Source organism: Lissotriton helveticus, chromosome 3_1 (assembly GCF_964261635.1).
Source record: "Lissotriton helveticus chromosome 3_1, aLisHel1.1, whole genome shotgun sequence".
NCBI lineage: Eukaryota > Metazoa > Chordata > Amphibia > Caudata > Salamandridae > Lissotriton > Lissotriton helveticus.
In genome coordinates, this window is record NC_136061.1 from 2,122,934,839 (window position 1) to 2,122,948,534 (window position 13,696).

The window sequence follows — 13,696 nt, forward strand, 5'->3', positions numbered from 1 at the left end:
TAGCTTAAATTTAGAGCTTCTAGGTAGAGATGAGGAACTGGCTAGGATAGCGCTCCATTCTTTTTCCGACCATGGTCGCCTTCTGTCCTCTTCCCAGCATGTGCGAAGACTAGGCATGGGTTTCAGTGTGTGTGCCAGTAAAGGGGATACCAGCCAGTAGACTAAGTGGGAACCTGCACCCATTACGTGTAAGTACTGCAGCAGCAGGTGTGTCGTCGGTTCAGTCGTCATGTACCCCCAGGCGGCCAATAGGGCTCTTGTGAGAGAGGTGTGAAAAAGAAATTGCCCCGCTGGCAAATCATAGTTTTCCGTCAGCGCCTCGAAGGAGAGCAACGTACCATCTGTGTACAGGTCGCCCAGTGTATCTATGCCAGAACTGTGCCAGTATGCAAGGGTCTCCTTGGTGGTGCCCACTCTTCCCCTGGGTGTCGGCGCGAGCGGTAGTATCAGGGCGTACGGGATGTCTGCCGGGTGAGATAGAAGCTCCTTTTATAGCATTTATGCACTAGTTCTGGGTGGATTTGGGATGGGCATGGAGGCTTGGCAATGGGGTAGAATAAATTGTATATCTGGGTTTAAGTCCAGGACGACATCAAGGTCACTGTGTCCTCCAGGCTCCGGTCTTTCAACCACTTCATCACCCATTGCCGCTGGGCCGCTAAGTAGTATAATTCCATGTTGGGGACTGCCAGCCCTCCGTGGCTGGTGGGGGCGTATAGCTTCGATAACGCTACCCGGGGCCTGCCTTTATTCCAAATTAAGTCACAGAGCAGATGCTCTAACTCACGGAAGGTCTTGGTCAGGACATAGATCGGAAGATTCAAAAAGTAGTATAGCAGTTTAGGGAGGATAATCATCTTTAGCAAAGTAATGCAGCTCATGACGTTCAGCGGGAGTGACTTCCAAAATTGCACTTGGGCCCGAGCAGCCGAGATGGCCCTAGTTAGGTTGCCTTCCAGTATATCAGCAGGTGATCGGTATCTGAAGACGCCTAAATAGCGGAACGTGGTGGGGTACCACGTGACAGTGGAGCCATTGAGGAGCACCTCTGTCCCAGCCATGCCCACGCTAAAGGAATAAACCCACAACTTAGCCCAGTTTACCCAGAGACCCGACATCATCTCAAATGTCCCGAGCGTGTCGCCTATGGACGTGGGGATGTCGTGGAGGTCACGCACGTACAGTAGCAGACATATAAAGAGACGGCATGCGTCCCATCTCCTAGCTGAATGCCCCATGCTTCACCGTCACTACATAGCAACATCGCCAGGAGTTCCATAGCTAGGGAGAAGAGTAGCGGGGACAGGTGGTATCACTGGCGCGTCGCACGCCTCACTCGAATGGGGTCCGAGATGAGCCTACCTGTCCTGGCCAGGACAGTGGGGGGTTGATATAGTAGTTGGACCATGCTCATGTAATGGTCCCCTAGGTCATACATGTGTAGTACCGTCGCTAGATAGGGCCATTCCAAGGAATCGAAGTCCTTCTCCAAGTCAAGTACAAGGCAGCCAGAGCATGGCCACCTGTTTAGCGCATATTTCTGTACCCATAAGAACCTGCGTATATTAAGTGAGGTGCATCTGGAGGGGACGAATCCATTCTGATCAGGGTGCACCAGTGCCTGTACTAACGGTGATAAGCGCTTAGCAAGAATCAATGCAAAGATCTTATAGTCAGTGTTCAGGAGGGCTAGCGGAAGATAAGAGCCTAGGGACTCAGGGTTCCTATCAGGTTTGAGAAGAGAGATTAATAGCGCATCATTTTGCGTGCTAGTGAGTATAGATTCATCAATTGCCGTCTCATACACTTTTAGTAGCAGTAGCGCTACTATATAGGTGTATGCCTTATAAAATTCTGTCGGCAGACCATCGGGTCCCGGAGATTTCCCATTTGACAACGAGAATATAACATCCCAGAGCTCCTCCAGAAGGATAGGGTCATTCAGTTCCGCCTTCTGAGCCGGCGTAGGACTCGGCAAAGTAATTCCCTCAAGATAAAGTTGCAGCTCTACAGAGGTGGCCTGCGCTTGTGTTGTGTATAAGTCCCGATAATGCGCCTCATATTCGCAGTATATGTCCCACTGTGTTTATGATGTAATCCCACGTGATGTGCGTATGGAGGCCACAGGGGTCGATGACTCATCCTGGCAAATCAGCCACGTGAGCAGTTTCCCCGCTTTGTCCCCCATGTGATGCATCTGTGCCGAATGTGCTGCATAATTGAGGCAGCACAGCAGTTCCAGTATGCGAGCTTGTTCCTCCCTGTGGAGAGCGAGTAGTCCTGGGGAGCCCTCAGTCACCACCTGTTCACTGGATGTCAACTTTCGCTCTGAAATAGTGAGATCCTTCTCTAGCTGCACTCTGATGCCCGCCTGTGTTCCCAGACCGTGCCCCCTCACAACCACTTTGAGGGCGTCCCACCCCAGCAGTGTCGATCAGGCTGTGCCCGCGTTTTCTTCAAAATATTGTGCTATTCTAGTAGCCAAGAAGTTGCGAAAAGGAGCATCAAGTAAAGTGTCCGGTTGGAGGAGCCAGATAGGGATTGGAGGCACCCCGTTCTCCCACTCCAGCTCAAGCACATGCAGGTTATGATCCGAGTGTGTCCGACCCATGTAAAGCGACCTAAAAATGCACGGCAAGAGATCATTGGTCACCAGAAAACAATCCAAGCCTACATGAAGGTCATGGGCACCTGAATAATAGGAATACACTCTGTCTTGTGGACTTCTATGTCTCCAAGCATTGGTTAAATGCCACTGTGTCACCCTGGTGTTTAACGCTTTCATGGCAGAGTGCGTAGCTGTGCCAGGTAAGGGGGGGAGGAGCGGTCCAGCGAGACGTCTAATATACTGTTGTAGTCACCGCCTAGCACCATAGGGGCATCGTGCCATGCAGCCAGTTTGCGAGAGAGCATCTCCAGAAACGCGGCTTGATCAGTGTTAGGCGCATATAATGATGCAATAATCACTGTCCGTCCTTCTAGAGCGCCCTTGACCATGACGTATCTGCCCTCCGTGTCTATCATGGAATCCACCACCCGGAAGGGAGTACCCAGCCTCATCCATAGTAAACCCTCCGCGCATATGCTGAATAGCCTGTGGCGAACAATTGCCCCCTCCACCTCCTGTGTAATCGTGTCACTTCTGGTGAAGTCAGGTGCGTCTCTTGGAGGAGAGCTATTTGTATTTGATGACGGTTTACATATGAAAAGATGAGGTACTGGCACGATGGGCTGTGTATATCTCTCAAGTTCCAAGTCCCTTCCTATATCAGTAGCGTACAAGGCCTTGCCAGGCCAATGGGTGGGTGGAGGCGAAGTATTATGCATGGAGGTGGTGGTGGTGCCCACTCAGAGCCAACATTATTACTGCTGTACCTCAGTGTATAGATGATGGCATAACAAGTCACAGCCCTTATGATATTAGAGATTTCAGCCACTTTTGACACAGCATAATATTCAATTAGCCCTAAAAGGCCTTGCATCATAATATGAGTTCCTCTTTTCTCATGAAATTAGTTCAAGCTGTTTCAATTACTCGTCACATGTTTGTATTTTGTACACCACATATGTACTACTCCTCAGGGTTCTTCTCTTGGTTAGTTTAATTCCTGTGCCACTCGCCTGGTTTCTCTTTTTTGCTTTTTTAAGCTTGGAATTTTCTTCTATCAATATTCATGATGACCAGCCAACAAAGGCTACTACCCTATGGACCAGTTTCCAATCTTAGTTTCCTATTTTACCGAGACCTTTCTCTTGAGTACCTACGTTGAAACAGAGACAGCCACTATATTTTTCTCCCATTATACTGATCTGGGAGTACACTCTAGTTTCCACACAAAGCGGTACTTAACAGGGCACTTGTAATGAAGGCCTTTGTATTCCACATTCTTTATTCACTTCCAGCAGACCTTCAAAAAAGTTAGGCAACTCATTTGTCACTGTTTTATTATGGTAAGGAAATGACTTGTACCTCGTTTTCTCTAGATATTTTTTGTCAGTTGAGTTAATACAATACAGCTCAGTTCTTTAAGGATTGTCTCAGAGCCAGTCCACTGCAGAAGGCCTTACAAACTGGTCCTGGCTTTCACTGGACAATTGGGTATTATTCAAAACCAAGTTCATGTCACTGAACCTCTCTTTCACACCTTATTGGACCTCATCTCATCACTCCTATTCTTAGGCATGCACATCTGTCTACTTTCCCTTCCTCATCTATGCAGGGCTAGAATTGGTGCATGTGTTATTTCATGCTCAAAATTATGGACCTCAGTTTCCTTAAATATGTGCTTTTTTAATTGTTATGAACACCTGTATGCCTAATATATGCATTCAGTACCATGCACAGATAGCGAGATACTAAACAGTTACTGACAATCATACTTGATCCCAATCTTTCAGTGCCATGAACACTAATGCCAGACTTTCAAATATTAGTGAGAGTTACAGATGCCCAGGAGATACAACAGCATAAACAAGGGTGAAATACACCAAACCTAGGCAGGCAGGGCCTGGCAAGGCAAACAGTGGCTTGATGCCAGGCAAAGAGTGCTGGGTACAGTGCCTTGATAATAACTATTCAGTACTGCAAGCACAGGTATTTTGTAGACATTTAGCCAAGTATATATTTTGATGCAAGCACATTCACTATTGAGGGCGTGTTTATGCAGTAACAATATGCAGAACATTAATTTGCACACAATTTCACATGTATATGTTAATATATTATTGTCATTGAAACTAACTTGCTAAGTATGACCAGTTAGCCAGGAAAACACTGACCTACGCTAACTAGGCTTCCGTTAGGCCTTAAAACCATATAGTTCAACATGGATGCTACAACCTGTTCATGCTTGGTTTATAAATCTGCTACATCTAGTCAAGCAAGGTGTGGGTTTGTTTATTTCTCAATGAAACTGTTCTTGAAAAAAGTCCTCGAGCATGGGCTCTCTACTGTAACGTTTCCAATGATCTTTATATAGCAAGCTTTATTACATTTATTTACAATGGTTCACTGTTGTTTATGTAACCAGTATGTTGCGACACCTCCAGATGACATTAGGTCAGAAAGGCTGAATTAATATTCATGTAGTAGGATAGTGCTTAGTTATTAGGACTGTGTGATGATTTTAATATCTGTTTCTCTATGCTCACACCACAGTGATTCTTCAGTTTCCATATTCTTCTATGGGAAGCTTCCTATATAAACCTTCAAATTTGGGGGTGAGACAAATCTTTTGAGTTCTACTAGAGATGCTGCCCGATATATATTACAGATCCTACTACAGATTTTTATGTAACCCAGCATTTTCTTTATTCTATACTGTATTTTCTAAGTTTTTGTAATACACCTTTATGGTTATCTAAATTCCACTCTAGAAGTCACATCTTGAGTTAGTCCCTTTGTTTGAATGTATTTGTCAGATTTGTTGCTGTACCTTGTCTCTGGGACACATTGCACCATGAAATTGAGGTTAACACAATCCCTGATCCACCCAGCTGGTGATTGTGCTGGGAGGTGTAAGATTTTAGGGGTACAGCGTGCTCACATTATTTTAAAAAAACAGAGTCCCAGACTCGTGGATAGAGGTGGCTGCCACAGAACCAGCTCTACCCTATGAGGATTTTGTGATGTTTCTTGGTGCTTCCATGACCCATTCAAGGCCCTTGTGGAGCCCTGGATACTTATCAGAAAGTCCTATGGCCTTTGTCCACATAGAGTTACAAACGTGGGGAATAGTAAGGCAGACACCACTGAAAACATGAGGACCTTTCGGCCTGTGGCATCAACTTGATGGACGAGGAGGACATGGATTAGTACCAATTATATACCTTGGAGGTTATGACAGTTACCTCAGCCACTAAAGTGTGTCACAACCATCTAGAGCTCTGGAACCATCACTTTCTTCCTGAACCTGGGAAGATTACTCCAGACTTGTAAAGTGTAAAATGCTGAATGCCCCTAAATGTGCTTCAATATCATCCCATGTTCACATTGTTACCTAAAAGACTTCCTCAAGCAATCACCTAGCGCCAAAGACTCTCAATTGTTTGCTTTCGATCTACTCAACGATCTACTCTGCTTTTTGAGAACTACTATGGTTATTGTTTCATAGTCAAGTGGAGTGTGTGTGATAATGGGGAAAGGGAAGCGATAGCAAGGAGGGGGAAGTAATACCGGAGTGAGGGAACTGATTATGGTGTGGGTGAAGTGATAACGGGGTAGGAGAGGGGATAGTGTGCTGAGGTAAGTGATAGCAAGGTGGTTAGTGGAAGAAGGGTAGGTGTAGAAACTCTGGAAGAAAAAATTATGGCAGACCTATGAGCATGAATGTTCACCCTTCATCCACTGAGAAACCTAAAGACAAAGATAAAGATGCCAAAACACAAATGTTTTTCATGAATAGAGGTAAAGGGGGCAATGATGATTGAAAAAATGAGGAATAACGGTGGCCTTTAGAATTTTTGGTGACGAAATAAAAGAACAAAAATGCATAGAGGAAGAACAAAGGACCAGGGTGCCAACAAGTGGACCCCTGACGCACTTTGGAAAGGGAGTAAACCAAATGGGAACACAGGAGTTTTAGTCAAAACTGCAAGCATAGCGAAAAATAAAAAAATTGCACATTCAGATAGTAAACTATGCAATAACAACAAATGACTTGGTATGTAAAATAAGCTGATTTTAAATATTTTGTCTGTGCGATTAGTATTGTCGCAAACTGTTTTTGTAGTTATAAACAGATTGTGTTCTAATCTTGAGATGTTATGCTTTTAATGTAACTTTTATGGTATTTTTCCAAATAAAGTTGATTGAGTAACTGACTGACAGCCACTGGCGTACATGAGCCAAGATGTGCTAGCATTTTTCTTTGCTCATGTAAGCCCCTCTAGAATGAAAATAAGAGTGTATATTTTAAACAGCCGCCCCACACCAAAATGAAACTATTTGAGGAAGTTCTGCCAAGTATCAATGTTTTAAGGCAAAGTCATTATGGACAGGAGCAGATGTTTGGATTTATATCTCTGAGCCTTGGTGCAGTGCATGATGGCCCACCCTTTACACATCAAAAATACTTAACTGATACATGACATTAAGGGGCACTTATCACATGTTTCTTGTGTGGTTTAAGGAATTAATGTAAGTGTTGCATTTGACATCATTATTAAAGAGTTCATTCACTGTAGGATTAGAGAAGTTACACACATTGTGTGTTTTACCATAACTGATTAAGATATTATTTGAAGTCTTGAAGGATTAATAAACCATGCGCCTTTGGCAGATAATGTACTCACTATAAATATGAAATTCGACTTTCTTAATGTGTACCTTAATACATTAAACAACACTTACTGTTTAGATAACCGAATAGAAACCATCCTCACATATATAGAATAGGATTTTACTTAAAACGATAAAAAGTTAATACAATGTGTGCATTAATACTTCATATATTTGATTTAATTGTAGTTCCTAGCTATACTTGTACATGACCATATTTGAAGCATTCCTGAATGTAACATGTAATGTGAATCTAAAGCACTAGCAATGTGTATTCATTTGTGTTTAAATGTGCACTCACACACTTTGAATGTGCACTACTGAGTTAATGCTTTAACTTGTCCTGACAAATCAGGTTTGTATTTTACCATGTTGCATAAATGCTGTTTTCTATTTTCTGATAATGCGAATTTTCTTGCATGTATTCATGTGAATAGATATATTATTGTACTAGAGATATAGGAGAGAACCTGAGAAGAACACCTTGACGAAAGAACAGGGGGAACCAGAGCATCAACTGAAAGGCCTATTGAGCAAATGTTGTGAACTGACTTGTGTGTAAGGAGATGTTGGTCCCATGTCCAGTGTGAGACTTTCCCCCAATGTTGCAGTGTGCAACATGAGAAATAGACAAGAACAATGACCCCTGATGATGCTTACAAAGAGGGTGCTACTTAGAAAACTTTATGTGTTATAATATATTGTTCACACCATTGGAGTTCAAAACTCTTCAGAACGCTATTAGATTCAGATGCTTTCCAAACCGCTTTGGACCCTGTTGGAGTCTTTCCTAAGTGGCCCTTCGGCTAACACTTATTTCCCTGAGCCATGGAAGAATATTGATTGAGCTTCTCAAATGCTGACAACTTTCCAACTTATTTTCCCTTGCCTTGATTTGATTTTAATTTCTTTTATAGAAATTATTGAATTAGAGACTTTAGATTTTTTTAACCATCCTTAGTGGGAAACTATCGCAGGTGGTATAGATTCATTTATGCATATTCAGCAGAACTTGCAACTCTTCGTTGAGCACCAAATATTACTTTAAATCAGGCTAGGACTGTCTGAGACTATTCTGCATTTCTATAGCATGGTTTTAAGAGTCGTGTATCTATGAGCGTCCGCAGGGGGGGGCAAGGAGGGGCGTTTGCCCCCCCCCCCGGAGCGACCCTCCTTGCCCCCCTTGCGGATGCCGTTGAAAACCATGACTTCAAGATGGGGTTCTCATGCTCTTTCCTCTCCTTTCTTTTATTTGCTTCCCTGTGAAATGGATCCAAAAAAGAAAGACGCTTTTGCTGGAAATGTCATATTTTTCTGAAATTTTAATTCCAAAGAGCAGCATTGGGAATAAAAGGCTAAAAATATGAAAAATAGATAAATAACTAAATAAAGTAAGACAGAGTGGTAGCAAACTGGCCAAACTGATTTTATTCACACTGAAACACATTAGCGCCACTTTTACAGAGTTTGCCAGTGAAGCGCTATTTTTGTTTTCTTGTCTTTGTTTTTCCTGGACTTGGAACTAGTGCACCAATCCTGGAGGTACTGCAATGTGTGGATTGGAAAACAAAATGTGTGCTGTGGCTCTGCGTCCAGGGATTGGGTCTTTTTACCATACTGCTTAAGTTTTGTAAGGATATAAACAATGGCCATTGAAATGGGTCCCTTCAGGGCCCTGTAGTCGTGTCCTTAACTTTTCAGGCAAAAGCACTCACTCATTTCTGAATAGTGAGTGCAAAAGCATTAAGGTAACCATGTTGTTCCTGCTTACATTTCCCATGGTTTGCTAAATTTTGCATTCCCTATAAGTGTTTGCTTTTTCCAGGATGTTGTTACTTTTTTTTTTGTAGGCCGCATATTGCTCTTGTATAGTGCATAATTTAAATTGAGCCGCATCCAGGTGTTTATAGCGGGCAACCATTGGGTTGTAGTTGAAGACAGTGGGAGTTTTTCTCAGTGGGGCAGTACGGTGTTCAGTGGGGGAGAGGATGTGGCACTATGGTCAGAGCTGCTGAATTTGAAACTGGGAACCAGGTTCAGCCTTAATAACCAGTCCACCAGACCACTCTCCTGCGAGAGCACAATCACATGCTAGACCTTAGAAGGCTTCGCAACACCTTGGGAAACCTGGTGTCTTCGCACCAGCAGGTGGACCCTAGCATGACAAGTGTAGGTTAACCTTCAAGGCTTGTCCACCACTATCCATACTGAAGTTCACCTCCAGTCTTGCGGGAAGGCCTATGAAGCAGCACACCCTAGAACAACAGTCACTGAGGTCACAGGACCCTTGAGAAAGGCCAGCTCTAGGGCGGTGCAACCAGTGTGACTGCACCGGGTGCTGACTTTAGGTGGAGGCATCATGTTTGCAAGAATATTATGGTTTTAAAAACCCTTGCTGCCTCCTTCCTGGCCTCCAGCAATTTTCGGCAACAATAAAAATGTCATGATGACTCTGGTGATTAATGTTCTTCCTAGGGAGAGATCAGAATCTTTTCTAGTGGAAGTTTTGACCTCATGGAAAGGTAGCTCAGAGGAAAGGTAGCTCAGAGGGTTAATGTACCGGCTGCAAAGAACATGCACCATGCAGATCACAAAGTGCACATAATGTAAATAGGTCAGTGGGCTACTGCTTTTGTCAGAGAGATCCTTTTGTTACTTGCAGTTTATAAGTTAAAATCCTAACTTAGAACAGTGAGCTATTAACTGTCATCTAAGAGCTGCATACAAACTGCAAGGTATAATTTAGAGTGTTATGTGCCCCCCCCCCAGTCTTTCATTATCCTAATGTCCCAAAAAGTGTCCTTTTGGACAGAAATCAATTCTGATTATTGAGGAGAACCCCCAACCATGGTATTACGTTTTAAATTCCAGGTATTGTGTTTCTCCAGACCAATCACTATAAAACTATACAGGCTACTAGTATGGTTGTCATGTGACTCCTACACCTTGTAGTCCTTAGTCTTATGTTACATTTTCTATACAGTGATTTACACACATATTGATTGTCTCTGTGTAATGTGTGTGATGTAAAGTGCTCTGACACCCTACAAATGGTATGAGTGGCGCTGTAAATCAAATTAAAGGCAACTGAGAGAGAGTGGTTATGGAAACTTGGGGGGGCACAGTTAAAGGGTGGTAGTGAGGGAATCCATGGCAGAGGTGGCCATTGGGGGCACTAACAAACATTAATGCACAGGACACCACCAGTGCTATGGCTGGCCCTGCCCTTGAGGCCAGTCTGCCTCACCCGTAGGTACCTCCATTGGCCTTGTTTCTGCAGTAGTAGCTGCAACTCACCAGGGATTGGCAATGCACGATTTGCACGCACACCAAACTAAGTTCGCAAACTTACAGTCACCCGGCTTCATTCACAAGCACTTTTAACATGTGCTGCCTGCTCTGGGCCACTGGAATTAATTATGCAGCAAAGGATGACAGCATTATGCCGTAGTGTTGACTAAATTATGCATAAAAAAAGGCTGCAGCGTAATTCAGTAGATTTCCAGATATTTTATTATTTTGACGTGTGTACACATGCTAACAGTCTCTGGAAAGATTTTGCCTTATTAGTACCAGTGTAACATACAAATGCAGCAGTGAGAAAGGTGACCAGTTAACCTTTACAATAGGCCATCCACTCCTCAGCAACACAAGTCACATTTTATATTAACTTTTGATATGTTTGAGCTACAAACAATTTATTACTTTAAATGGTCAGATCATGCAGCAGATCTTGCATTATGAGGCAAATATGGCAGTGCCATAATTTTAGAGAAAACATTTGCAAACTAGGATATTTTGCGATTCATGTTTGAACTGCTGTTGTGGAAAAAGGGAGTAGTGCTGATGACAGAAACTCCATGGCTCGGAGACAAATGGCTTGTGTTTCCACATTTTATCGTATTTGGTACATTCTGTGATTAGAACCATATCCCACTTTATGAATATATTTTAATGTCAATAACTCATTATAACATTAAATAATGATGTGTATCCATTGGTTGATTAAACTGGGCAGTGAAATGCCAAACAAATACTAAAAATTGGGATGTCTGCGCATTCTGGGCACACCTCTGGCTCCACCCACAGATCTAATCCTTGGGTTATTCCCGCCCTTTGATTCTCCGCCCACTGTTCCCTTACTTTTTTCACCCACTTTGACCACTGTGTAAGACTCAGCATCCCTGGACCTGTGATGTGCCGCCGCTGCGGGCACCGCATGTGCCACACATTTACGGTGCCGGGCTTCCGCATAAGAGAGCTGGCCATTATTGTATCCCTAAACGTGGGAACGTTGTTAGTTTGACATTGACTCTAAGTTTCTTTTCAAAAATATAGCTAACATTTGGACCTATACATTTTATTTTGTATAAATTAATTGAATGTGTGTAAAATTTAGCAATGCCCGGGGAATTCTAGTAAAGGGAGCACCCATTGGCGAATCACTAGCGTGTGTGATTGATGCATTATTTATTACTAACTTTGACGTTGTGCTTTAACTTTGGATAAAAGTTATCAAGAATTCTAGCACTAAGAAGCCAATATTGGTAAATATGTGTGCTACAAATAATCCCTAACATACACTATGCATACAGTATATTTAATCTGGTGCTTTAATTATAGGCTGTTTTAAAGTATTCTGATAAAAATCGAATCGTGCTGAAGACAGCCTTGATTGGTGTTGGATCGAGGACCCGGAAGTCTGCACACCTAGCAGACAGAGATAAAGCACCTTGTCAGAAAGTTTAGCGTTTTCCCCACAGGTGGTGTTTGTTGGCCTGTGGCAGGGTCAGTCACATGTCCTGGATTCCTGGCATTTAATTCAGTCTATCCCAGTTCTGCGCCCCAGTGTTTCTTGTGCCCCACCTGGCACACATCATGTCGGAGGATGGTGATGACGTTAACATTTTGCCCCCCCTGGAAAAATGTCTGCGGATGCCCATACGTGTATCTGAACTTTATTTTGAATTTGTAATAGAACTTTCTAACCTAAACTACAAAGTCCTAGTCCTTATTGTGTAGCCAATTGGGTTGCACTGTTAAATCAATTTGAGAGAGGTTAATGCTAACTCCAATCACCTATCAGTCGGAGAAGCAATAATAAGGAAGTGGGCTTTAACGAAACAAGCTCTGTATCTCATTAAAGCCATCACGATATGTCGAGACTACCGATATTCAGATAATACAACAAATGCTCTAGCTTTGGCATTCGACACAGACATGTTGTATTGGACACAAGTGTTCAAAGGGGCGCAAGTAAAGATGTTCTCATTTCACACTAGAATGGGGCCAATGATAAGACAGTCCAATACCCAAGACTGGTGAAGACGGCCTGACGGCGTTTACTGCCAGGCAGATGCCCTGTATTACTCGTAACGTGCACTGGCTAGTATGGCAGCAAGAATGTGGTCTGCTGCACAGACATGCAGACATCAGACACTTCATGGCCTGTTACTTTCAGTACTATCATTGCAGCACTGTAAGGTGATGTGTATGTTTTTCTTCCTCTTGATGTGAGACTCTGAGCCCTTTAATTCTAGACCGTATCCTCTAATTCCCGAGAAGCGCGGCGCAGAGGCGGCGCCTGCTGTACTCACCGTTTTCTTGCACAGCCTCCAGCCGCTCTGGTCCTGGCTATAGATCAGCAACTTGTCAGCTGCGGCGCTCGCGACTGCGACGTAGTCCATTACCGTGACTTCTGATGTGAGATGCAGATGAATGGAAGCGGAGAACTTGACAGGTGAGGGAGGAGTTAGGAAATGGTAGTCCCGCCTCCTAAGGTCACCTCATTGCGACTCCTCCCCTCGAGTGTCCAGCAGCGGAAGTGTGCAGGAGACGTGGTGCGCTCTAGCTTTAGTGAGAGGTAGGGACGTTCTTTCGTAGCTCTTCCTACCCACGCAGGGTGGCAGTACTGAAAGGGCGAGATTTTGATCGATACCTTATATCTATTGATCCAAACCTCGATCTGGTCGACTGAACCTTTATTGCCTGTCTTGGAAGGAAACAGTACACCTATCTGCAAATTAGTTCACCCAAGAAAGGACTCTACTCTCAAAGATCACGGACAACTTCTAGGTTTCAAAAGTTTATTGTAAAGATATAATGAGCTGCAAATACAAGCATCTCAGAATGAGATTCACGAGATACACAGGTCCAATTACATACATGTGCTCTCGAAAAGCCCTCAGACGAGCAACAGAAATCACTAACACAAGTTCTAAAAATAGCAAAGCTATCAGCATAGACGCATATCTCTCCTTCATTTAGGTTGGAGGAAAACAAACACAGGTTAGGCGTCCCTACCCTGTTCTAGATGGTATCCCTACTTAACCAAATCCCAACCTAACAAAGGTGTCAGCAATGAATGACCCCCAAGGGAAGTCACCCACTCTAAGTCTCTTGGTGAAAACCTAAAGT

At 43.5% G+C, this 13,696-nt stretch overlaps 1 protein-coding gene across 1 annotated transcript in view; it reads right to left on the reverse strand.

Annotated features, from left to right (window-relative positions):
* Positions 1 to 13,047, reverse strand: part of STARD5 (StAR related lipid transfer domain containing 5) — a 101,655-nt gene extending 88,608 nt beyond the window's left edge. Inside the window, exon 1 of the mRNA XM_078683326.1 lies at positions 12,877 to 13,047. Coding sequence (XP_078539452.1) covers positions 12,877 to 12,966 — 90 coding nt within the window. The 5' untranslated portion in view covers positions 12,967 to 13,047. The remainder of the gene's footprint in view (positions 1 to 12,876) is intronic.
* Between the last annotated feature and the right edge of the window lie 649 nt (positions 13,048 to 13,696).